This window comes from Carcharodon carcharias, chromosome 14 (assembly GCF_017639515.1).
Source record: "Carcharodon carcharias isolate sCarCar2 chromosome 14, sCarCar2.pri, whole genome shotgun sequence".
Taxonomy (NCBI): Eukaryota; Metazoa; Chordata; class Chondrichthyes; order Lamniformes; family Lamnidae; genus Carcharodon; species Carcharodon carcharias.
In genome coordinates this window covers 43,907,823-43,934,646 of record NC_054480.1, presented here as the reverse complement: position 1 = coordinate 43,934,646, position 26,824 = coordinate 43,907,823, and the positions used below count along the sequence as shown (strand labels likewise).

The window sequence follows — 26,824 nt, the reverse complement described above, 5'->3', positions numbered from 1 at the left end:
GACAAACTAGTGGCAGCAGTGTGTACCATATACAAGATGTACAGCAGCAACTCACCAAGGCTCCTTTGCCAACACCTTCCAAACCCACAACTGCTACCATCTAGAAGGACAAAGGCAGCAGATGTATGGGAACACCACCACCTGGAAATTCCCCTCCAAGCAAAACACCACCTGACTTGAAAATATATTGCTGTTTCTTTACAGTTGCTGGATCAAAAATCTTGGAATGCCTCCCTAACAGCACTGAGGGTGTACCTACACCACATTGACTGCAGCAGTTCAAGAAGGCAGCTTACCATCACCTTCTCAATGGCAATTATAGATGGGCAATAAATGCTGACCTAGCCAGCAACGCTCACATCCCATGAATGAATAAATAATAACACACTGCTGCCACTGTGCGTTGATGGCAGAGGGAGTAAATGCTTGTGTTTGGGGTGCCAGTCAAGCGGCTGCTTTATCCTGGATGGGGTCAAGTTTCTCAAGGGTTGTTGGAGCTGCACTCATCCAGGCTAGTGGAGAGTATTCCATCACACTCCTGACTTCTGCCTTGTAGACGATAGACAGGCTTTGGTGAGTCAGGAGGTGAGTCATTGCTGCAAGATTCTGAGCTTCTGACCTGCTCTTATAGCCACAGTATTTATATGGCTAACCCTGTTCAGTTTCTGGTCAATGGTAACTCCCAGGGTGTTGATAGTGGGAGATTCAGTGATGGTAATGCCATTGAGTATCAAGGGGCAATGGTTAGATTCTCTCTTGTTGGAGATGGTCGTTGTCCGGCACTTACGTGGCATGAATGTTCCTTGCCACTTCTCAGCCCAAGCCTGGATATTGTCCAGGTTTTGCTACGTTTGGACATGGACTGCTTCGGTATCTGAGGAGTTGCAAATGGTGCTGAACATTGTGCAATCATCAGCGAGCATCCCCACTTCTGACTTTATGATGGAGGGTAGGTCATTGATGAAGCAGCTGAAGATGTTTGGGCCTAGGACACTACCCTGAGGAACTCCTGTAGTGATGTCCTGGAACTGAGTTGATTGGCCCCTGACAACCACAACCATCTTCCTTTGTGCTAGGTATGACTCCATCCAGTGGAGGGTTTTCCCTCTGATCCTCATTGAATCCAGTTTTGGTAGGGCTCCTTGATTCCGCACTTGGTCAAATGCGGCCTTGATGTCAAGGGCAGTTATTCTTATCTCACCTCTGGAGTTCAGCTCTTTTGTTCATGTTTGAACCAAGGCTGTAATGAGGTCAGGAGCTGAATAGCCCTGGAGTAATCCAAACTGGGCATCAGTGAGCAGGTTATTGCTAACCAAGTGCTTCTGATAGCACTGTTGATGACCCCTTCCATTACTTTACTGATGATCGAGTCTAGACTGTCGGGGCAGTAATTGGCTGGGTTGGATTTGTCCTGCTTTTTGTGTACAGGACATACCTGGGCAATTTTCCACATTTCTGGGTGGATGCCAGTGTTGTAGCTGTACTGGAACAATTTGGCTAGGTTTGGCAAGCTCTGAAGCACATGCCTTCAATACTATTGCCAGAATATTGTCAGGCCCCATAGTCTTGTAGTATCCAACACCTTCAACCATTTCTTGATACTACGTGGAATTAATCGAATTGGCTGAAGACTGGCATCTGTGATGCTGGGGACCTCCAGAGGAAACTGGGATGGATCATCCACTCAGCACTTCTGGCTGAAAATTCTTGCAAATCCTTCAGCCTTATCTTTTGTGCTGAGTGCTGGGCTCCCCCATCATTGAGGATGGGGATATTTGTAGAGCCTCCTCCTCCAGTCAGTTGTTTAATTGTCCACCACATGTGGCAGGACTGCAGAGCTTAGACCTGATCTGTTGGTTGTGGAATCGCTTAGCTCTGTCTTTCACTTGCTGTTCATGCTGTTTGGCACACAAGTAGTCCTGTGTTGTAGCTTCACCAAGTTGGCACCTCATTTTTAGATATGTTGGATGCTGCTTCTGGTATGCTCTCCTGCACTCTTCATTGAACCAGGGTTGATCCCCTGGCTTGGTGGTAATGGTAGAGTGGGAGAAATGCCAGGCCATGAGGATACAAGTTGTGTTTGAGTACAATTCTGATGCTGCTGGTGGCCCACAGCAAGACATGGATGCTCAGTCTTGAGTTGCTAGATCTGTTCAATATCTATCCCATTTAGTACAGGTGATAGTGCCACATAATATGATGGAGGGAATCCTTAATGTGAAGACAGGACATCGCCTCCATAAGGACTGTGCAGTGGTAAGTCCTATTGCTACTGTCATGGGCAGATGCATTTGCGGCAGGCAGGTTGGTGAGGATGAGGTCTATCAGAAGATTGAATTTTTGCCGGTGAAGTGAATGAGGTTTTGCCCAGGTTAGGAAGTGGATGATGGGGTTCTACTTGAGATTGAGTTTATGTTGGGTAGAAGAAAGAGAAGTCAAGCCTGGACGCGATAGAGTTTCAATGGTTGGAATGCAGTCAGTATTTAGGCAGCTAATGATCCAGCAAAACAGTGCACAAGCATGACAATACACCACGTGAGAAACGTGAAGCTTCAGTCAAGGTCTACTAATGGTCGGTTCCCCTTGTGGCTTCAGGTACAAATTGCCTAACAAGGGTCGGAAAGGATTGCTTTTATCTTGCTGCTCTAAACAAGATAAAACTTATGCTTGTCAATGGCTTGATATTGGGCAGCAGAGCCGAAGTCATGGTGAGAGGCGGGTAGCAGCATCTAGGTGAATAACAAGAGGGATCTTAGGATGAGATCTTGGAGCATCGCACAAGTTAATGTGTGGACTCGGGAGGAGAAGCCTGTGCAAAGATGTGCTGCCTATGTTTGAATAGGTAGAACTGGAACTGTGATAGCTCCAGAGAGGGGGAGGAAGAGAATGGGGTGGCTGACTCTGTTTAAAGCTGCAAAAAAGGTTGAGGAGAAAAAGCTATTGAATTGGACGCAAGGCCATGGAACTTTCAATGAACGTTCACTGTTTTATCCTCTCTCTGACTTCACACTCTCTTTATGGGTATGCCTGCCATATTGGTACATAATATAACAAATAATGTTTGAGACAATAAAATTAAAGCTGGTTATGCCATGCTATGAAGGTATAATGTCCAATCTCGCTATTGGTTTTTGAATTGCTTCATTTGAGTTACTGCCTTGTAATTATCATTTAACCAGCTATTATGCAGTCTGCAATTGAAATTTGCATCCATACAGATGAAGAGACCTGTATAATTCACAGTATATGGACTCTGTTAATGTACTTGCACTTTATTGATTGGAAGCTCACTGTATTTTTTTCTTTTTCATTACCTTTTTCTAACCCAACACCAGAGCGTACAAAGCTTAATCATTAGACTGTATAATGGTTCAACAGAATGCTGCCTGTTACGGTACATTTGTTTTGTTAACAAGTTTTATGCTGCATTCATTAGTACATAAATGGTGACTAAAAAGAAAAGGTCAATGGGGAGACAGCCAGTGATAGATATTATACAAATGCGTTGTTTGTTTCATGTCTTTAGCATTTCCAAAAGCAGCCAATATGCAAATAACCAGCAGGTCTAACAGCATTTGTGGAGAGAAAAACAGAATTAATGTTTTGAGTCCATATGAATCTGTATGACTCCAGAGGTCTGAAGAAGAGTCATACAGACTCGAAACATTAATTCTGTTTTTCTCGTCACAGATGCTGTTAGACCTGCTGAGTTTTTCCAGCATTTTCTGTTTTTGTTTCAGATTTCCAGCATCCGCAGTATTTTGCTTTTATGCAAATAGCCAGGTTCCACAAACACCAAAAGACTGAATTTTTGCTCTCAAGTCGGGAAAATGCCCGATGCTACAAACCTGGGAGAAAGTGCCCTGAACAACTGGGATTTCATTCATCCACATGGGTGTCGATGTGGGCTGTTTAAAAGGCCCGCATTGGTGCTCTGGGGACTTTGGGCAGAGCTGTCTGCTCCTGCCAGTGGTGGATATTGTGACCAGCGGGGTGCTAAATTTGGCGTGATTGTAACAATCAGTTTCCTGCCCATAGAAAATGAGTTTGAAATTTTGCTCCCTCAACTTTGGTGAATTAAAGGTGGGTCAAGTTTCCTGTTGATCTGTTGGGAACCACATTTGCATTCGTTTGCATCTCATGTGTGCTCCTTAAAAGGCCAACTTGCCGAAATTGCATTTCCCCGCCAAATTAAGTTCCTGCCAGTGGATAATTAGAACGACTGTTTTATAACTATATATAAGTGGCGTGCAGCTGGCGAGCTTTTCCTCTTCCATAACTTGGAGGTATGTAGATGTTACATTTTCCTTCTTGGGCACCTTGCATAAATTCACTTGCATGCCATGCCAAGGCTGGACAAGGGAGGCAGGTGAAGGCTGGAAGGGGGTTGGGGGTTAGGATGAAAGGGTGGACTAAAGGCTGGGTAGGTGGAGACAGTCTTACAGGGGGAGGGGGTTGGAAATGTCTGGGTAAGTGGGAGTAGAGAGAATGGTCTGTGGGGAAGGGGGGAATTGATCTGGGCAGAAGAGCGGGGAAGGAATGTTTTAGAGGGTGTGGTCAGTGGTGTTGATGGTGGGTTCCTGGGAGGAGAACTCAGGGTACTGGCGATGGGAGAGAACAGTCACAGTCAGAGGGGGAGTGGAATGCAAGAGGGTGGCAGGTCCAGGGTGAGATTCTGATAGGTGAAGCTCTCATTGGGTGGATCGTGGAAGGGGACAAGACAGGTGGTTCAGATAACGGGAGGGGGTAGGATCAGGGTGGGTATGGGGACTGTAATGGGTGTTGGCTCTGAGGGGGAGGAAAAACATTTAGAGGTGGATCATGATATAGTCCAGGGTAATGGGGGGGAGTTCAAGAGTGACAGAGAGACAGAGAGTGACGGAGGGAGAGGAATGGTGGCATAGAGTGGTGCAGGATCATGGTGGGGAAGTTGCTGGGGGCGTCAGGGGGGAGGCGCAGAAGGTATTGGAATGAGTTTGAAAGGTGATTTGCACCATTTTTCCAACCTGACCTTGACCATGCAGTTAAAGTCACTGAGCTCCATTGAGGCGAGAGGAGGGTCTTTTTGGGTGGATGGATTTCAAGATCAGCACAAATAGCCGACTAGAGTGACACCCTTATAATTGAGGTAACTGGATGTCAAAGATGCTCAGTTGTGTTCTCCCTCTCTATGGTGAAGGCTGCATCACAGCAGGTTTGCTCCCGACTCACGGGTCTCATTACTCTGTTCTCTCTCCCCTTGTCCAGTCTATTCTGCCTACATCCACATTTCCTCTGATGTCTTACATCATATCAACAATTTCCAGTTCCCTGGTCCCAACCACCTCCTCTTAATCATGGACGTCCAATCCCTCTACACCTCCATCCCCCACCAGGATGGTCTAATGGTTCTCTGCTTCTTCCTTGAACAGAGGCCCAAACAATTCCCATCCACCACTACTCTCCTCTGTCTGGCTGAACTTTTGTTCTCTCACTGAACGATTTCTCCTTAAACTCATCTCACTTCCTCCAAATGAAAGGTGTGACTATAGGTACCTGTATGGGCCTCAGTTATGCCTGTCTCTTTATGGGGTATGTGGAACATTCCTTGTTCCAGTTGGCCCCCTCCCACAACTCTTTTTCTGGAATATCGATGACTGTTTTGGTGCCGCTTCATGCTCTCATCGCACCTGGAAAAATGTATTAATTTTGCTTCCAATTTCCACCGCTCCATCACTTTCACGTGGTCCATCACTGATACTTTCCTTCACTTCCTTGACTCCTCTGTCTCAATTTCTGGTGATAGACTGTCCACCAATATCCATTACAAGCCCACCGACTCCCAAAGGTACCTCAATGACAGCTCCTCACACCCCGCTTCCTGTAAGTACTCCGTCCCATTCTCTCAGTTCCTTCACCTCCGTCGCATCTGTTCCAATGATGCCACTTTACAAAACAATGCTTCTGACATGTCTTCCTTCTTCCTTAACTGAGGTTTCCCACCCACAGTGGTTGACAGGGCCCTCAGCCATGCCCGACCCATCTCTTGCGCCTCTGCCCTTACACCTTCATCTCCCTCCCAGAACCATGATAGGGTCCTTGTCCTCACTTTTCACCCCACCAGCCTCTGCTTTCAAAGGATCATCTTCTGCCATTTCTGCCAACTCCAGCATGATGCCACCACCAAACACATCTTTCCTTCACCCCCCTGTTGGCATTCGTAGGGACCGTTCCCTCCGGGACACCCTGGTCCATTCCTCCATCACCCCCTACACCTCAACCCCCTCCCACCGTGCCTTCCCATGCAATTGCTTAAGGCGTTTTAAACCTACCCCTTTACTTACCCCCTTCTCACCGTCCAAGGGCCCAAACACTCCAGCATTCGCTGCTCCCAATGTGGTCTCCTCTACATTGGAGAGACTAAACGCAGTCTGGGTGACCGCTTTGTAGAACACCTACAGTCAGTCTGCAAGCATGACGCAGACCTCTCTGTCACTTGCCATTTCAACACACCACCCTGCTCTCTTGCCCACATGACTGTCCTTGGCCTGCTGCAATGTTCCAATGAAGCTCAACGCAAACTGGAGGAACAACACCTCATCTTCCGATTAGGCACCTCACAGCCTTCCGGACTTAACATTGAGTTCAACAATTTCGGACCATGAACTCTTTCCTCCATCCTCATCCCCTTTTTAATCCCCTTTTTTCAATATTTATTTTTAAGTTTTTATACAAATATGTATTTTCCCACCTATTTCTGTTATTATTTTTAAAATTTATTTCCATTGATTGTTTTATCCCCACCTTTTAGCCTATTTCGATCTTTTTTCCCCACACCGTCCCTTCCCCCCACCCCACCCCACCCCATCCACATCAGGGCCATCTGTCACTTGCTCATCCTGCTTTCTACTCGTTATGTCCCCATTAGCACCTCCTTTAGCCAGTATCGCCAACATCAACACTCCTTCAACCTTTTGTTTATGACATCTTTTGCAATCTCTTCTTTGCCTCCACCTATCACTGGCCTTCTATCCAGCTTCACCTGTCCCACCCCCCTTAAACAGTGTATATTTCACCACATTTCTACCTCTCTTTAGTTCTGAAGAAAAGTCATATTAACTCTGTCATTCTCTCCACCGAGCATCCGAGACCTGCTGAGTTTTTCCAGCAATTTTTAATTTTGCTTCAGATATCCGGTATCCACAGTATTTTGCTTTTTTTCTGCTCCTGATAATTAGTTTGTTTGTTTGTTTAATTGAAGCTAAATGCATTCAACACATCAGCCGAATCCACCTAGTTCATTCCCTCATTATTCAACAATTGAGCTGCAAAGTAACTGGCATTCAAGGACCTAAGGGACTTCTTAATCAGTGTTGACATGCGTGAATAACAAAGCACAGGAATATGTTTGTACGCTTTTCTAACTTTACTGAAACAACATGGTCATTTATTTGTGTTAACCATGAAGACATTCTTCTATTAATATTATTGCTTCTGTACTTACGATTTACATAAGTTTCTAGCTGAGACCCTCATTTATATGCTCAAAAAGTTGAATTCATCCAGTAGATGCTTTTGTTCTGAGATTCATTTTACTGTTTTCCTCTCTCCAGAATAAGCAGCATAAATCCAGCTGAGAGGATGGCAAGACAATTGTTGCATTATATAATCAGCTGCTGGGAAGGTTATTTGCTCTCACCTCCTCCTCTTCCCATGTGACAAGGCACTTTGCTTCTGTGTATGGCCTCACATGCTCATTGTGTCATTAATTATGCTGCATGGCTGCATTTCATCAATTAATGGCCAATGTTTTAGTTATTTGCTGTATTGGTGCATCAGGCATAAAACATCCAAAACAGGCTGCCTTTTTCTTAACTTTTCTTTCCCCTTCACCTGAAATTGTTAGGATATGGTTGAATGGATGCTGGCTGGCCTCCCGTATGTAGTTCAACTGGTAATTATCCATCTCTGGGTCTAAAGTTGGCGTTGACAGAATTTTCATCTGTAGGAGGTTCTCACTTGAGTTCATGCTTGCACATTTTCCTGCATGAATTATGGCATATCAATCAGAGCATTAACCCTGGCTGATTTTTTTTGTGTGTGTGTGGTTGTTTTTCTCTCTTTTCTCCCAACCCCACTGCTGAAAGGGTACTAAGGTCAGTTGTACAATGTCTATCACAATTCCAGCTGAGCTCAGCTGACTTACCAGAGTTTAAGTCTGGGAGCCTCCTGGTATGGTTTGTTCCATCCATATTGTGTATTGCCTCATGATAATGAGCCCTGACTGGAAGATTGAGTGTTGAACGTGTTTGCACAGGAGTTGCTCTCACAGCAATATTGAGTAAAGATCACTTTCTTCAAATTCTACTACACACTCATAAGGGATGTAAAATGTGCTCTTTGTGTTCTGCATTTGGTTTGAGATTTTTAATTCAGTTCCATTTTATTCTGACCATGGTTGACTTTAGAGACTAAAGTCCAATCATAATTGTTGTTGCCAAGTAATTCCTATTCCTACTCATGTTGCAAAATGTGACCTTTCAGTGCTAAATATACTCTTTGATGCTAATAACTGTCTAATAGCTCAGAGGTAAAGTCCCTGGTTGAAATTTTCCAAAATCCTGTGCCCTGTACTCAGCTGGTATGTAACCAGATATGTGTGATTTTTCTGTCCATTGATTTGATTTGATTTAATTTGGGCCGAATAGGTGCAGTTTTCTGATGAGATAGCTGTTGCGTGCAAAGCCCTGCTGGTGGTACATGGTCGCAATGGATCATATTCTCCTTCTTCACATTTCAGAACATGGACCCCAGCTTTTGTACCTTGGGTTTGCTATTAGCTGATCTTGGCAAGAAAGTAGAAAAATGCTACAAAAGTAGAAGGCCGCACAATGTCTCTGGCCCTTAATGCTATATTGCAAATGCTTTGAAAGTACTGCATTTGAACATTGAGTAAGGATGAAATTGGGCTTGGTTTTGATCACCATCATGATTGAATAGACTAAAAGCAATTGCTATTAAAGACCAGGTAAATGTTGACTATTTGGTGAAACTAGTACATTCTTGAGGAAATTGGAAATGGAAAGGGAAAAAGTACTCCAATTGATAGTAATTCTGCCATCTTGTGTTCCCAGTGAGATACATGGGCAGTGCTGGAATGGCAACATTTGCCCCCTGATTCTCCAACCCATGTTCCTTGTGATTATGGTTTCCCAATGGGAGCCCAGGATTGCGGAATTACCCCTAGCTCTAAAGAATCAAAGGCAAATTGCCAACAGGATGAAGCTACCTTACACATAACATTTTACGAATATTGGCTGCTTTTTGCAAGACTGTTAATGAGGTGCCTAAAGTGCATTTGCATGGAGGCCTGATGCCTATTCCATGTAACTGTCTACATGTCAGTTCAATCTGGAAGCACTCATTGGGTGCTTGTAAAAGACGGGAATGAATAGACTCCAAAAATATGATCTTATGATCTGAGTGGTACCTTTTTTCTTATTTATTCATTAACAGGATGAGGGTATTACTGGCAAAATTAACATTTATTATCCATCCTTAATCTCCATTCTTGAGAAGTTGGTAGTAAGCTACCACCCTGAACCATTGCAGTCTCTATGGTGAAGGTACCGATGGCCTGTTGTAAAATGGATGCTACAAAAAAGGAGGGTGTTTTTTAACTGGACTCTTGTTGTCAAAGGCATATTCATGTTTTTCTTGTACTTAACACTTCAATTACTGTATAGTTTAGTCTTGTTGGACAAAGAAGTACCCTTCCTGGCAGGTTTTTTAAAACTACATAACATCTCCTACCTGTAGCTATCTATACAGTTGAAGCTACTGGTGGGCATACTTGCATTCAGCACTGAACATTCTCTGGGCATACTTTTCTCTTTGCAGATCTAGGAAGAAGAGTAGCAATGGAGCCTGGTTAAATGTGTATGTCTGCTTCGTAGAATCTCCATTCAGGTTCATCGTTATATTGCCTGCCTACAGGTTCAGAGCCTATCAAAAGATATCAACTAACATTAAGACTTCTTGAGCATCTTTACATGCTCCCAAATGTAACTATAAGTGCTTTGACAAGTGATGCAGTGGCTATCTGGGTTTATATATATATATATATATATATAAAAACAAAAAAATTGCGGATGCTGGAAATCCAAAACAAAAACAAAAACAGAATTACCTGGAAAAACTCAGCAGGTCTGGCAGCATCGGTGGAGAAGAAAAGAGTTGATGTTTCAAGTCCTCATGACCCTTCGACAGAACTTGAGTTCGAGTCCAAGAAAGAGTTGAAATATAAGTTGGTTTAAGGTGTGTGTGTGGGGGGCGGACAGAGAGAGAGAGAGAGAGAGAGGTGGAGTGGGGGTGTGGTTGTAGGGACAAACAAGCAGTGATAGAAGCAGATCATCAAAAGATGTCTACAACAATAATACAAAAGAACACATAGGTGTTAAAGTTAAAGGTTGGTGATATTATCTAAACGAATGTGCTATTTAAGAATGGATGGTAGGGCACTCAAGGTATAGCTCTAGTGGGGGTGAGGAGAGCATAAAAGATGTAAAAAAAAATAAAATAAATAAATATTTTTTTTTTCTTTTTCTCTTTTTATAATGGAAATAGGTGGGAAAAGGAAAATCTATATAATTTATTGGAAAAAAAAGAGAAAAGGAAGGGGGAAACAGAAAGGGGGTGGGGATGGGGGAGGGAGCCGATTGTTGAATTCAATATTCAGTCCGGATGGCTGTAAAGTGCCTAGTCGGAAGATGAGGTGTTGTTCCTCCAGTTTGCGTTGGGCTTCACTGGAACAATGCAGCAAGCCAAGGACAAACATGTGGGCAAGAGAGCAGGGTGGAGTGTTAAAATGGCAAGCGACAGGGAGGTTTGGGTCATTCTTGCGGACAGACCGCAGGTGTTCTGCAAAGCGGTCGCCCAGTTTACGTTTGGTCTCTCCAATGTAGAGGAGACCACATTGGGAGCAACGAATGCAGTAGACTAAGTTGGGGGAAATGCAAGCGAAATGCTGCTTCACTTGAAAGGAGTGTTTGGGTCCTTGGACGGTGAGGAGAGAGGAAGTGAAGGGGCAGGTATTGCATCTTTAGCGTGGGCATGGGGTGGTGCCATAGGAGGGGGTTGAGGAGTAGGGGGTGATGGAGGAGTGGACCAGGGTGTCCCGGAGGGAGCGATCCCTACGGAATGCCGATAGTGGGGGTGAAGGGAAGATGTGTTTGGTGGTGGCATCATGCTGGAGTTGGCGGAAATGGCAGAGGATGATCCTTTGAATGTGGAGGCTGGTGGGGTGATAAGTGAGGACAAGGGGGACCCTATCATGTTTCTGGGAGGGAGGAGAAGGCGTGAGGGCGGATGCGCGGGAGATGGGCCGGACACAGTTGAGGGCCCTGTCAACGACAGTGGGTGGAAAACCTTGGTTAAGGAAGAATGAGGACATGTCAGAGGAACTGGTTTTGAAGGTAGCATCATCGGAACAGATGCAACGGAGATGAAGGAACTGAGAGAATGGGATGGAGTCCTTACAGGAAGCAGGGTGTGAGGAGCTGTAGTCGAGATAGCTGTGGGAGTCGGTGGGTTTGTAATGGATATTGGTGGACAGTCTATCACCAGAGATTGAGACAGAGAGGTCAAGGAAGGGAAGGGAAGTGTCAGAGATGGACCACGTGAAAATGATGGAGGGGTGGAGATTGGAAGCAAAATTAATACATTTTTCCAAGTCCCGACGAGAGCATGAAGCGGCACCGAAGTAATCATCGAAAGAGTTGTGGAAGGGGGCCGGAGTAGGACTGCAACAAGGAATGTTCCACATACCCCATAAAGAGACAGGCATAGCTGGGGCCCATGCGGGTACCCATAGCCACACCTTTTATTTGGAGGAAGTGAGAGGAGTTGAAGGAGAAATTGTTCAGTGTGAGAACAAGTTCAGCCAGACGGAGGAGAGTAGTGGTGGATGGGGATTGTTCGGGCCTCTGTTCGAGGAAGAAGCTAAGGGCCCTCAGACCATCCTGGTGGGGGATGGAGGTGTAGAGGGATTGGACGTCCATGGTGAAGAGGAAGCGGTTGGGGCCAGCGGTTGGAAATTGTTGATGTGACGTAAGGTGTCAGAGGAATCACGGACGTAGGTGGGAAGGGACTGGACAAGGGGAGAGAGAAGGGAGTCAAGATAACGAGAAATGAGTTCTGTGGGGCAGGAGCAAGCTGAGACGATCGGTCTACCGGGGCTGTTCTGTTTGTGGATTTTGGGTAGGAGATAGAAGTGGGCCATCCGAGGTTGGGCGACTATCAGGTTGGAAGCTGTGGGAGGGAGATCCCCAGAGGAGATGAGGTCAGTGACAGTCCTGGAAACAATGGCTTGATGTTCAGTGGTGGGGTCATGGTCCAGGGAGAGGTAGGAGGAAGTGTCTGCAAGTTGACGCTCAGCCTCCGCTCCAATAAATTATATAGATTTTCCTTTTCCCACCTATTTCCATTATAAAAAGAGAAAAAGAAAAAAAAAAATATTTATTTATTTATTTTTTACATCTTTTATGCTCTCCTCACCCCCACTAGAGCTATACCTTGAGTGCCCTACCATCCATTCTTAATTAGCACATTCGTTTAGATAATATCACCAACCTTTAACTTTAACACCTATGTGTTCTTTTGTATTATTGTTGTTGACATCTTTTGATGATCTGCTTCTATCACTGCTTGTTTGTCCCTACAACCACACCCCCACTCCACCTCTCTCTCTCTCTCTCTCCGCCCCCCACACACACACACCTTAAACCAACTTATATTTCAACTCTTTCTTGGACTCGCACTCAAGTTCTGTCGAAGGGTCATGAGGACTCGAAACGTCAACTCTTTTCTTCTCCACCGATGCTGCCAGACCTGCTGAGTTTTTCCAGGTAATTCTGTTTTTGTTTTTGATCTGGGTTTATATGTCTGGGATACAAGTATCAGGTGGCATCTCCTGTTATTCCCCTGAAAGATTTCTGGATTAGGGCTTACAGATACCTAAATTGGCAGTTGCCTATTCATATGTAATTTTAAGATTGTTTACTAAGAAGCAACAGTTTAGATATGATACATTAACTAATTAAACAGAGAAAGACTTATGATCCATAACAGCTTGCGATAACAGCATTCCACTCTCCTCTGATCCATCTTCCATCTGAAGAAGGCAGCTGCCCAATGAGCACCACTACCTCACCAGCACTTCAACCCCTCACCAGCATCTCAGCAGCACCTCAGCCCACTACCACAAATGTGACACCAATCTATATGCTCTTTTTTGGGGGGCTGGTAGCTTACCCAGTGTCAATCATCTGTCTAACTATTCTGACCAATGGATACAGGACAGGTACTCTAAACATCAGGGTGGTTACCACCCTGCGTTATGTGTCACTCGGCTTGAGGTCAGCTTTTTAGTTTGCATCTTGTTGAGGGTCATATCCTGGTCCTTTTTAAACAATTGCATAGATAAGGGACTACAGAAGATGCCATCTTAAGTTAGGAATGACAATGTGAACCAAGTGGTCTTGCTTGTTTCCACAGACTGTTTCCTGTCTCTGGAATTTTAGAAGATTACAACTAATGCATCCACTATCTCTGCAACCAGTTCTTTTAAGACTGTTGGATGCAAGCCATCAAGTCTAATGCACTTGCCAGCCTTAAATCCCATTAGTTTTCCTAGTGTTTTTCTCTAGTTATTGTGATTGTTTTAAGCTCCTCCCTCTCTTTTGCCTCTTGATTTTCTAATACTTTTGCAATGCTTTTTATATCTTCTAATGTGAAGACAGATAAAAATAACTTGTCCAAAGTCTCTGCCATTTCCTTGTTTCCCATTATTAATTCCCCAATCCTATCTTTTGAAGGGATTAATGCTTACTTTAGCTACTCCTATCCTTTTTATATACTTGTAGAAGCTTTTACTGTCTATTTTAAGTTTCTTACTAGTCTTCTCTTATATTCCAATTTCTTGCTCTTTATTTTTTTTAAGTCATCCTTTTTGGTTTTTAAAAATTTTCCAATCTTCTGGCCCACTATTAATCTTCACAGCATTGGAAGCCTTTTCTTTCAATTTGATTCCATGCTTAATTTCCTTAGGAACATAGAAACATAGAACTTAGGAGCATACCCTCACTTTCATAAGGTAAGCCCTTTATCCCAGGAATGAGTCGAGTGAACCTTTTAACTGTTTCTGTTAGAATTATATCTTTTCTTCCAAATAACGAGATCAAAACTCTGCATACTATTCCAGATGTGGTCTCACCAAGGCCCTATACAGCTGCAGTAAAACTTCCCTAATTTTATATTCCATTTCCTTTACAATAAATGCCAACATTCCATTTGCCTTCCTAATCACTCGCTTTACACTTTTTGTGATTCACGTACCAGGATGCCCAGATCCCTGTGTGTCAGAGTTCTGCGATCTCTCTCCATTTATATAATATACTGCTTTTCTAATCTTCCTGCCAAAGTAAATAAGTTCATATTTTCCCACATCATACCTCATATGCCAAATTTTTGCCCACTCACTTAACCTATTTAAATCTCTTTTCAGACTCTCTACCTTCTGTTGACAACTTCCTTTAGTTAGCCATGGATGATATATCCTTCTCACAGACTTTTTCTTTCTCAGTGAAATATATCCTTGAGAGTTATGAATTACCTCCTTGAATGACTGCCACTGCATATCTATCTCTGCATCTCTACCATCTTACCTTTTAACCTATCTTCCCAGCTTGCTTTAGCCAATTCTGTCTTCATAGCCTTGTAATTGCATTTATTTAAGTTTAAGACCCACATTTCTTACCCTCAAACTAAATGTGAAATTCCATCATGTTCAGATCACTTTTCCCTAGGGGATCCTTTACTATTAGTTTGTTAATTCCGGTCTCATTACATATTACCAGGTATAATACAGCTTGCTCCCTGGTTGGTTCTTGAACGTATTGTTCTGTGAAACTATCCTAAATACACTCTATGACCTCATCCTCTTTTACCAATTTGATTTGTCCAATCTATATGCATAAAGATGTACAAGAATGGCTCCAGAGATGAGGGATTTCTCTAGTCAACAATTCTAAAACTGTTAGTGGTTGTTCTCAAGAGGACTGCAGAGTCACAGGTTTGGTGACCATTCTGCACCTCTCCCCTGTCTAACTGTACAACTTTCTCTTGAAGGGTATGGAAGGGATATATGTTGTAAGAAGGAATGTGAGATATTGTGTGTCAACGAAGTGCCTAGGACACTTGTGAGTAGAAGATCAGTAATATTGTCCTTATTACTTGCCAAAAATTGTGTGACAATCAATAATTTGATTAAACAAGTTACCTAGTGCCATGGAAAAACATGACCATGCCTGTGCATTAAGAACCATGAACATTTGGCAATGGTATATCAAGTTTACAATGAACAACACAAGATGCTTTGCAGACAACCTATTAAGATGCTTCCATAAATTGCACTCTCAGTTTAACAATCTCATATTCACCATAAATCAGTTTATCTGCTCCTAGATTTTCAGCTTTATTGAAATTGGAGAACTTGCTTGGCAATTGGCCCTCTCCTCCTACTTTCATCGCAAGAGCTTGATTGGAGCTGTTACAAATCAGAAGCTTAAAGATAGCCAGTCACTGTTGCAGAAAATCACACCTACTGACGTGCAGCATTCGCAACTCATAGAACCATAGACTGGTTACAGCACAGAAGAAGGCCACTTGGCCTGTAGAGACCAAGTTGGCAAGACACACTCCCTTGCCCTTTTCCCACAACCCTGCAATTTTTTTTTCCCCTTTAGGTGCTTATTCAGTTCCCTTTTGAAAGCCATGATTGAATCTGCCACCATCACCTTTTTGGGCAGTACAATGCAGATTGTAACCACTCTTTGGGCGAAATTTTACAGCAATGGGATTTTACGTTCCACTGAAGTCAATGGGGTTTATAATGGGTCACCACATTTTACGGCCCAGTCCCCGCCGAAACGGGGCTGTAAAGTTCTGCCATCTGAATTTATTTTAAAAAAGTTTTTCCTCATGTCGCCTTTTTGGCCAATCACTTTAAATCTATGTCCTCAGGTTCTCAACCCTGCCAATGGGAAAAATTTCTCCCCATCTACTCTGTCAAGACCTTTCATGATTTTGAATAACTTTATGGAATTTCCTTTGAATTTTTCTTCTCAAAACCTCCCCTTCAATAAGAAGAATCGTCCCAGATTCTCCAATCTATCCCTTTATGTGAAACCTCTCATCTCTGGAACCATTCTTGTAAATTTTTGTGCACCCTTCATATTCTTCCTAAAGTTACAAATTTGGAAATTGTGCCCTGTAGACTCAAGTCTAAGTCATTAATATCGATGAAGAAAAGCAATGGTCCTAATAACGTTCCCCCAAGGATTCCCACTACATACCATTCTCCAGTCCAAAAAACAACTATTCATCACTTTCAGAATTCCTCGGTTAACATCGTTAATTGGCTCCTGGGAATTGTGATGTTATGTAAAATGTAAATACGACATTCTAAGCAGGGTTATGTTTCTGGGGAGGGCTTTTGGAATATACAGTTCCATGCTAATATGCAGATTAACATTTTGAAGTTAAGAAAATGTAGAAAATGTCAACAATTAATTTATTCTTACGTGCTAAAGCTAAGAAAACATAAATTTTGGGTACTTGCCAAGCTGTGAAGCCTTGCAAACTCCTAGCCTTTTCGTGAATAAACATTAAACTAATAGGCATGCAATGTTTAGTTTGAAGTTCAGTCTAAGTGGTTAGCAACCTTTCTATGTTTATCATATTTCCATTCTGATTATTTCTATGTAATCTAACAGGAGCCAAAGACATTATTAGTGCACCAAACTACCAAACTCTTTTATCAGTATTTTTAATAATTCTTACCTTTATTGCTGGCAAGTCAAGAGCTCAAGCAATATTCACTGCATGTTCACCTGTTTCAGAGTGCTTCATAATATCTAATTTCACTTGAAGGGTAACTTGTTCTCACTGTATTTTCTCAGCAGAAAGCACTTCATAACCATTGGCTCTTTTTTAGCTCACTATGAATGAATTTTATGGATAAAATTAATGAATAATACCACAACAATTCAAGGCAATGGGAGGTAACTGCTCTTTTGCGGAGTTCAAAATCGCACAGCACACAATCTACTTGTCCATACTGTACAAGCCAGTGACTGTTTAACCAGTGGCCTTTAATAAGACCACTGGAGACCACTACATTGCAACCTGGGCCCAGCACAAATGAAAATCTCGGCTGCTTCCAGCAATTGATTCTTCCCAAGCCCTCCAAAATTGTCTGCTCCCAAGCTCACCCAAGACCCAGCTCTTGCAAGCTCGACAAGAGAGTTACGCGGGAACGTCCAGGCGTATGGCGATATTAATGTGAATTAGCGGCAATGCAATGAGAGTACTGGATGCTAACTGGAGATCGATGTTAACACAGGATGACATTAAGTGAGGATGTCCTGACTGTTTGTTTCCTGCCACTCAGCAAACTTTGTATTCATGCTGCCACTCTCTCTTCAACTTGGCTAGCCAGTATACTATGTGGCACATTATCACACGCCTTTTGGAAGTCCATATATATATCAACTGCATTATCCTCCTTGACTCTGTTACTCACTAAAAAACTCAATCAAGCTGGTTAATCCTGATTTGCCTTTAACAAATTTAAAGTGGGTTTCTTTTTTAATCCACACATTTGTCCAAGTGATTGTTAATTTTGTTAAGGATTTATCACTTCAAAAGCTTTTCCACCAAAAAAGCTTGGAGCAAGGTGTAACATTTGAAATTCCCTGGTCCTCTGGAACCATCTTCTTATTTAAAGAGGATTGGAATATTATGGCAAGTACCCTTGCAATTCCCACCCTTAATTCCCACCGCATCCTTGTCTGCATCCCATCGGATTCTAGTGACTTATCAATTTTAAGTGGAGCCAGCCTTTCGAATATCCTCCCTTTATCAATTTATAACCCATCCAGTATCTCAACCTTTTTGCTATGACCTTGACAGCATCCTCATCCTTGGTAAAGAGAGGTGAAGAGTACTCATTCAGTACCTCAGTTATGCCCTCTACTTCCATGTGTAGGTCTCTGTTTTGATACCTAGTAGCCTCAACCCTCCTCTCATTACCTTTTTATTATTTGTATACCTATAATTGACTTTTGGATTCATGAGCCCTGGGAAGGCCATTGATGGGTCATGTTTTTGTCCCAAACCTGTTGCTGTGCCAGATATACATTATTTGCCCCTTTGCTACATGTCAACTCCAAGGGAGGCAGTGCATAGTGGTATTGTCACTGAATTATTCAGAGACTCAGGGTAATGTTCTGGGGATGAGGGTTTGAATCCCACCATGGCAGATAGTGAAATTTGAATTCAATAACAAATCTGGAATTACAAGTCTGACGATGACCATGAAGCCTGTATTCAAATATCCATGATTTTGGTTTCTCTGTCTGAAAATAAACATTGATTTTTATTATTTTTCTTTTTGCATGTAGTGGAGACCGGGAAGCTGTGAAAAGAATAGCTTATGAACTTGTGCAAATGAAAGCAAGAGAAGGTGTTATATATTTTGAAGCAAGATACAGTCCTCATCTTTTTGCCAACTCCAATGTTATTCCTATTCCTTGGAACCAAAACCCGTAAGTAATCAAAATACATTACCTGAAAAACAATACATGAGGTAATAATTTTTTTCAGTATTTTGACAACAATGCTTAATAGTTAATATAATTTTAAATATTTCTTATTCCAGTTATTATTTTTTGTTAAACTGCAAAGAACTCTTTTACACTGAGTAATTTTAGAGAATTTGTTATTTGTTTTATAATTCCTATGACCTTCATCAAGATATGACCAGAAAAAAGAGCCCTTAATGTTATTCCCAGTCCAGTATCAACTTAACATTCAGTACAGGTGAAAGGACACAGATAGACATAGATTGGGACCTGAATATTAAAGGGTACATGACATTTAGGAAGGACAGGAAACTAGGAAGAGGTGAAGGATGGCTCTGTTAATTAATGATGGTATTAGCACATTAGAGAGGGATGACCTAAATTCAGGAAACCAGGATGTAGAAACAGGTTGGGTAGAGATGAGAAATCATAAAGGCATGAAGTCACTTGAGGGAGCAGTGTACAGGCCCACTATTGTAACCTTACAGTAGGATGAGGTATAAAGGAAGAAATAATGGGAGCTTTAGGTACGGTGATCATCATGGGGGATTTTAATCTGCATTTGGACTGGGAAAATCAGATGGCCAAAGGTAGCCTAGATGATGAATTTATAGAACGTTTTCGGGATAATTTCCTATAACAGCATGTTCAGGCATCAACCAGAGAGCAGTCCATACTAGACCTGGTATTGTGCAATGCGATTGAGGTCATTTAATGATCCTTAGTGAAGGCGCCCCTAGGTAGCAGTGATCATAATATGATTAAATTTTACACTAAGTTTAAGGGAGAGAAGACTGGGTCCAAGACTAGTATTTAAAACTTAAATAAGGGCAATTATGAGGGCATGAAAGCACAACTAGCTAAAGCAAACTGGCAAATTAGGTTAAGGGATGGATCAATAGTTGTGGACTTTTAAACGGATATTTCAGAATACACAGAATAGATACATTCCAATGAGAAAGAAAAATTCCAAGATATTCCAAAATTTAAAGATAGTATCAAACTTAAAGGAAAAGTGTTTGATTGTACAAAGATGGGTAGCAGGTAAGAAGATTGGGACAGAATATAAAAAACAGCAAAGAATGACCAAAAGATTGATAAGGAAGAAAAATTAGAGTACAAGAGAAAGCTAGTTAGAAATATAAAGGCAGGTAGTAAGAGTTTCCATAGGTATTTAACTAAGAACAGAATTAACAAAGTGAGTGTTTGTCCTATAGAAAGTGATTCTGCAGAATTAATAATGAAAAATAAGGAGATGGCAGATGAATTGAACCGATATTTTGTTTCGGTCTTCACTATAGTGGATACAAATAACATCCCAAAAATAGCTGTAAATCAGGAAATGGAAGGGAGGGAGGAGCTCGGGAAAATTACAATCATCAGTGAAGTGGTACCGAGAGAATTGTTGGAGCTGACAAGTTCCCTAAAAGCGAGGGTGTGCTCTTTCAAGCATGTGCACGAAAGTGCGTACATCTCCCTGAGGCTAAATACAGCCTCAAGGAGATCGCTTCCACTTTGAAAAATATTAAAAATAGAAAAAAAAAATCCGCTAACATGTCCACCTCATATGACAATGTCTTATGAGATGGGACATGTTTATAATTTACAGAATAACTTTATTAAAATTTTTAAAACCGTGCATGAAACCTCATCCCGCCGCTGGATGAGGTTTCATGTTTTCTCTAATTGCCGCCGGGCCTTCTTGCCTGCCCACCAACATTAAGGTTGGACGGGCAGGTCCTTTAATTGTTTAATTGATCCTGTCAATGGCCTCAATTGGCCATTGACAAGTCGGTGGGTCTACAGCTGATTTTGCTGCGCCCCCGTCTTCTTGAAAATTTAAATGGGGCGGGATGATGTCGGGGGTTCTGCCCGACATCATCCTGTGTCATTTTACACGTTGGTGAGTGGCCCCGCCCCCTGCTCGCCGACGGCAAAATTCTGCCCAAACAGTCTACCTTATCCCTCTTAACTTGAGCTGAGACCCCTGATTCTAGAATTGAAGGCATTCTCAAGAGTGGTATTGCAGTTCAATCTATCTATTCTCTTAAGGATCTTGAATACATGAACAATTTATTGGTGCTTTCTTTCCTTTGAAGACCCGTGGATTGATTACTCCAATGTTCCCTCATTGCTAAGATGCCCAAAACTAGGTATCTGTTCAGATGCACTACTTCCAATGCCAAGATAGTTTTGTAGTACAGCAATGTTATACAGTGCTCTAGGAGAACAATACTAGCCCATTGTACAAAATCTGTCACCTCCTAGGATTTGTGCTCTAAGCTTTGTACAGCAATAGTAAGTAATGTGCTCTGGGTTTGAATGCATTATAGGCAGACATAGATGACGAAATTTGTCATTGCCTCCAATGTGCCTGCTCATCCTTTGACCAACAGAGGAAAAGCATATTTGAGGAGCTGGATCTCAAACCTGAGACTAAGATAAAGGTTTACCGGGCAACAGTGGCCCTCTGTTCCTATGTACTTCAGAGACTTGGACAACCTACAACAGACACCTCAATGCACTGGAGAAGCACCACCAGTGGTGTCTTCACAAAATCCTCCAAATTCAGTGCCAAGAAAAGTTGTCCAACAGCAGCATCCCTCTCCCAAGCCAACTTGCTCAGTACCAAGGTGCTAATCACACAAAACCAGTTCTGCAGGGTGGGACACGTAGTTCGTATGCCTGACACCAGACTCCTGAAGCAACTGCTCTACCTGGAACTTGGTTGTGGCAGGAGACTCCCAGGAGGACAGTGGAAATGCTTTGGGGATGTTCTCAAAGGATCACTGAAGAGTTCAAACATCTAATCAAATTGGAGAAGGCTCATCTGGAAAGGAACTAACCACATTGAGAGACTTCAGAAATGTGTAGAGGTGAAGTCGAGGCATCGGAAGGAACGCTCAAACTTCCAATCAACCCGTCTATCCAAGCGCCATCTGCCCTGCATATGGCGGAGTCTGCAGATTGTGCATTGGGCTTATCAGCCACCTCAGAACTCATTGCACCAAACTGGAGTGCAAGTCATCCTCGAACCTGGGGGACTGCTTAACAGATAAGGGGCACCAGTAACTCAGATCTCCCTCCTGCCTTGACCTACATCTCAGAGCTGGCATTTATATTCGCTCAATTTATTTATTTCGTTTCCTTTCTCTCTCTTCTTTTTGCTGATGTTAAATTCCATGTACTGTTCATCAGCATGCATTTTTTTGTGTATTTAGTTTGCTCTTCCTTTTTTGTGAACCCCAAAACTAGATAAATTGTGCTCACAGAGCTTTTATTATTCACAATTTCCTCAAAGGAATTCCAGTAAATTTTCTGAGCTAAACTTCTCCAAAAATTCATACCAACCCTCCCTCTTAAGATAACATATCAATCTAGGTGTTTCTTAGTCCCTCTGCCTCATAATATTTACCCACAACTGACATTAAACTCACTGGAAAATAGTTTCTCGGATCAATTCTGTGATAAAAATGAAGCAGTTTTCCCTGTTCTATTAGTTACATGGTTTATCTTGCTGGATCTGGCACATAAAGGTTTCAAAAAAGGAACCTTGTAATGATTAGTTATTGTGATACATGACTGCTCTGAAACTAGAGAAACTGTCTGTGGACGTTCGAGCCTTGTGCATTTGTTATTTACGATGCTTTGGTTGATGGCCAAGGCCGTTGTGATCCTAAATATTGTTAATAACAGGTGACAATTTGACTGTTAGAGCCAGACTATCTCTTTGAAAAATAGATTAAATGTTTATCTATTGTAGTTACAAGCATCAACATGTGTTAATGCCTTACAAGTTCCTGAATTTCATACACTATTCGGTGCCATATAAATTGTATTAAACCAACTTGAATAGTGGTGTTAACTGAAAGCTATGTGTGGAATGGAGACATGAGTCAGATGTTTGAGAAAGGATGGGTCAATGATTAGGCTGTACTGCTTTGATGGACATCTCAATCATAATACAATAAGACATAGGAGCAGAAATGAGGCCAATCGGCCCATCGAGTCTGCTCCGCCATTCAATCATGGCTGATAAATTTCTCAACCCCAATCTCCAGCCTTCTCCCCGTAACCTTTGATCCCCTTACCAATCAAGAACCTATCTATCTCGGTTTTAAATACACTCAATGACTTGGCCTCCACAGCCTTCTGGGGCAATGAATTCCATAGATTCACCACTCTCTGGCTAAAGAAGTTTCTCCTCATCTCTGTTCTAAAAGGTCTTCCCTCTACTCTGAGGCTGTGCCCTCGGGTCCTAGTCTCTCCTACTAATGGAAACATCTTCCCCACCTCCACTCTATCCAGGCCTTTCAGTATTCTGTAAGTTTCAATCAGGTCCCCCCCTCATCCTTCTAAACTCTATCGAGTGTAGACCCAGAGTCCTCAAACGTTCCTCACATGTTAAGCCTTTCATTCCTGGGATCATTCTCGTGAACCTCCTCTGGACCGTCTCCAGGGCCAGAACATTCTTCCTGAGATACGGGGCCCAAAATTGCTCACAATATTCTAAATGTGGTCTGACCAGAGACTTATAAAGCCTCAGCAGCACATACCTGCTTTTATATTCTAGTTCTCTCAAAATAAATGCCAACATTGCATTTGCCTTCCTAACTACCGACTCAACCAGCAAGTTAAATTTAAGAGAATCCTGGACTAGGACTCCCAAGTCCCTTTGCATTCCAGATTTCTGAATTCTCTCCCCATTTAGAAAATAGTCTATGCCTCTATTCTTCCTACCAAAGTGCATAACCTCACACTTCCCCATGTTGTATTCCATCTGCCACTTCTTTGCCCATTCTCCTAACCTGTCCAAATCCTTCTGCAGCCTCCTCGCCTCATCAATACTATCTGTCCCTCCACTTATCTTTGTATCATCTGCAAACTTAGCCAGGATGCCCTCAGTTCCTCCATCAAGATCATTAATGTATAAAGTGAAAAGTTGTGGTCCCAGCACTGACGCCAGCGGAACTCCACTAGTCACTGGCCGCCATCCTGAGAAGGACCCTCTTATCCCCATTCTCTCCCTCCTGCCAGACAGCCAATCTTCTATCCATGCTAATACCTTGCCTCTAACACCATGGGCTCTTATCTTACTGAGCAGAATTATTTTGTGCTGGCTTATTGGTATTGCATCCAGTTCATCAATTAATTTGAAGTTAGCATGGAGACTGGACTTTTCCATTCTGCGGTCATGTTTCATTACATAAGAAGTGAACATCCACCTTCAAAGATCAATTTTATGTTTCAGACAGCTTAGGAGAAGTATCTTTGTTTTTGATTTGCTAAGAGTAGCTAAATTTGTAAACTACAATTAATATGCTGTTTCTGAAGATTCATTTAGGAGTTGCAGAGGACATTTACCAGAATGGTACCAGAGACGAGGCACTTCAGTTATGTGGAGAGATGAGAAGCTGGAATTATTCTCCTTAGAATAGAAGAGGTTAAGTTGAGATGTAATTGTGTTCAAATTTGAGTGCTTTTAGAATTGATGGGCGGAAGCTTTTTCCAATGGCAAGAGAGCCACTAACCAGAGGGAATTCATTTAAGATAATTGGCAAAGTGGGGGATGGGAAAAGGTGTTTTTATGCAGTGAGTGATGGCCTGCCCTGCAGTACCTGATAGGCTGGTGGTAGCCTATTTAATAGCAAACAGTCACATGGTAGTATAAAACTTGAATATTGTTGAAAAGAGAAACATGTTACTGAAGCTTTTTGTCTTGCACTCATCAGGCCAGATGCAAGAATGCCAAACTTTAAACGATCACAACAATTTATACTATATGAGATAAGGGTGCTGATTGTTTGGCAAGTTGACTCTAATTGGCCAAGGCAATGCCATGGAGAAAGGAACAGGGGACGATAGGCTCCCCAAGCTCCTGGGCAACTGAACAGAAAAGGTGCAAGGTTTGCAATTATTCCTTTTGTTTATAGAGAATAGGTCCCTGTGTATGAAAATATGTCACTTCTAGCAAGCATAAATGAGCTGCTTTACCAGCTCAACTGATTATCTTTAATAGCTATACTAAAAATCAATTTATGTAAATGCAACTGAAGTGCCTTGGAACATTTTTCTACATTTAAGTGCTACATAAATTGAACCAAAAATCCCTGTAATTTATCAGCGTACAGCACCTATGGTTAGTCAGATTTGACCTTACCTGCATGGGATTTGGGCTGCGAGTTATTGGAAGTTCGAGATGGAAATCCTCTACAGGGAACCTGGGATCTGAATGAACAGAGCAAGCAACTGAGTATCTCCTTAACCAATCAGATTGAAGGACTGTGAAGCAAACAGCGCAAGGTCTGAATAAGGAGTGTAAGTTAGAATGGTGAAGTCAATGTCAAAAGAAGCACAGAAAGAGAAAGTGAGAGAAATTAGATCGAGAGAAAAAAGGAAGTTTTTGGGGGAAAAAACTTCCTTAAATTTAAAAAAAGATCTCCCATCAACAATAAAAATCAGAAGGAGTGAGACACCACATTGTGATAGTTAATTTTCAGTGCCAGAGGTTGACGAACAGTAATTAACCCTTCAGGTACTTGGGCTCAAGATTCCTGTGATGACCTTACTTCGTACCTACCATACAAGAACAGAACCCTTGCACTTCACAAAGCTAAAAGTAGATTGGTGAATCTGCGAAAACAATCTCTCAATTTCTGTGTTTAATCGTGCATCTGCTCCCACCTGAAGCTGGTGTGGCATTTGCACCTAAATAACAGTGAGCACTGTTAGCCTTATTGTCATTTTAGAAGGAAATTTTAAGCCTGTTTTTGTAATAGTAACCATAGTCTCTCTCTGAGGGGCAACCAATCTGCCTCCCTACTGAAAACAAGAATAATACTGTCATGGCAAATGGTACATGCAGTGGAAAATCTTTTTTATTCAGCTCCTGAGTCTTGCTATTGTTTGCCGGGCTATTGGGCAGGTAAAGGAACGTACCAGTTCATACAGGATGCAAAAACCACTTTACAGGAATTGTCAGTGGTGTTGAATTCAACAAGATAATAATAGTGTGATACTCAGAAGTGTAATGTTTCCTATGTCCCTTATTAAAGATTGGTGTTATGTTAGTTTATTTGCTGAGGTGCTGTTCATACTTCTTCATATTTGTGCTGACTTTTCAGTCATTCTTTCAGATGGGCATTTGTAAAAATAAGGACACTTCATTTGCTAGTGTTTAACCTTTGGTCTATAAAATAAACAGTGGCCACCCTACAATAAACCTAATGGATATATAGAATTACTTACACAGGGACCTTCAGTATTTTATTAAAAATATGTACCGTGTAGCACTTCTGAAATGAACTAGTATCAATGTAGAAGTTATTAACATTTTATCCAGGCTTGACTGCATAAATATGCACAAAATGTTGTCTGATTAATCTATCTGTTATTTGTTGTGACAACTAGTGATTTAGAGCCTCACTTGTTCTGTGTGTTAATTTTCGTAATCAGAGGGGACCTGACTCCAGATGAAGTAGTTCACCTTGTCAACCAGGGTCTCCAGGAAGGAGAGAAGGAATTTAAAATCAAAGCAAGGTCCATTCTTTGCTGCATGCGTCACATGCCAGGTAATATGGTATTGCTGGTATAAATATATTTTCACCTGTCCAATTATTAATAATTTTATTTCTAACTTGCAGCATTTTCAGCAATTGTCAGACTTGCTCCCTGAAACACCTAACACTTTTCTGTCATGTTTCTCTGTCACTGTTCAATTTTCTACTTAGTATACTGAGTTGTGATTCAGTCCTGCTAGCTGAGTCCCCAAACACGATGATGCCATCCCACTGACCACTTGATTAGGCTTATCTTGGGTTGACTGGCGTATGATAAAGCTGGAAGAAACAAGGTTGGCGTTTGTCATTCCTACAGTATATTTTGCATTTGCTTCCCTCCGATCAATGTCATTGCTGCCTTGATCTACCTGAAGCCTCCTCAAGCCACCTTGTGATTATCGTCTGGTCTTTGTGCCAGTTTGCCACACTGAGAGTTACATTGTATTCCTGGGATGAAGAGGTTGCTTTATGAGGAGAAGTAGAATATGTTGGGCCTATATCCATTGGAGTTTAGAAGAATGAGAAGTGATCTTATTGAAACATATAAGCTTCTGAAGAGACTTGACAGGTTAGATGCTGAGAAGA

General features: G+C 42.1%; 1 protein-coding gene across 1 annotated transcript in view; it reads left to right on the top strand.

Annotated features, from left to right (window-relative positions):
- ada (adenosine deaminase) overlaps nt 1-26,824 on the top strand; it is a 102,884-nt gene that overhangs the window by 21,393 nt on the left and 54,667 nt on the right. The window contains exons 4-5 of the mRNA XM_041205606.1: nt 18,501-18,644; nt 26,136-26,251. Coding sequence (XP_041061540.1) covers nt 18,501-18,644; nt 26,136-26,251 — 260 coding nt within the window. The remainder of the gene's footprint in view (nt 1-18,500; nt 18,645-26,135; nt 26,252-26,824) is intronic.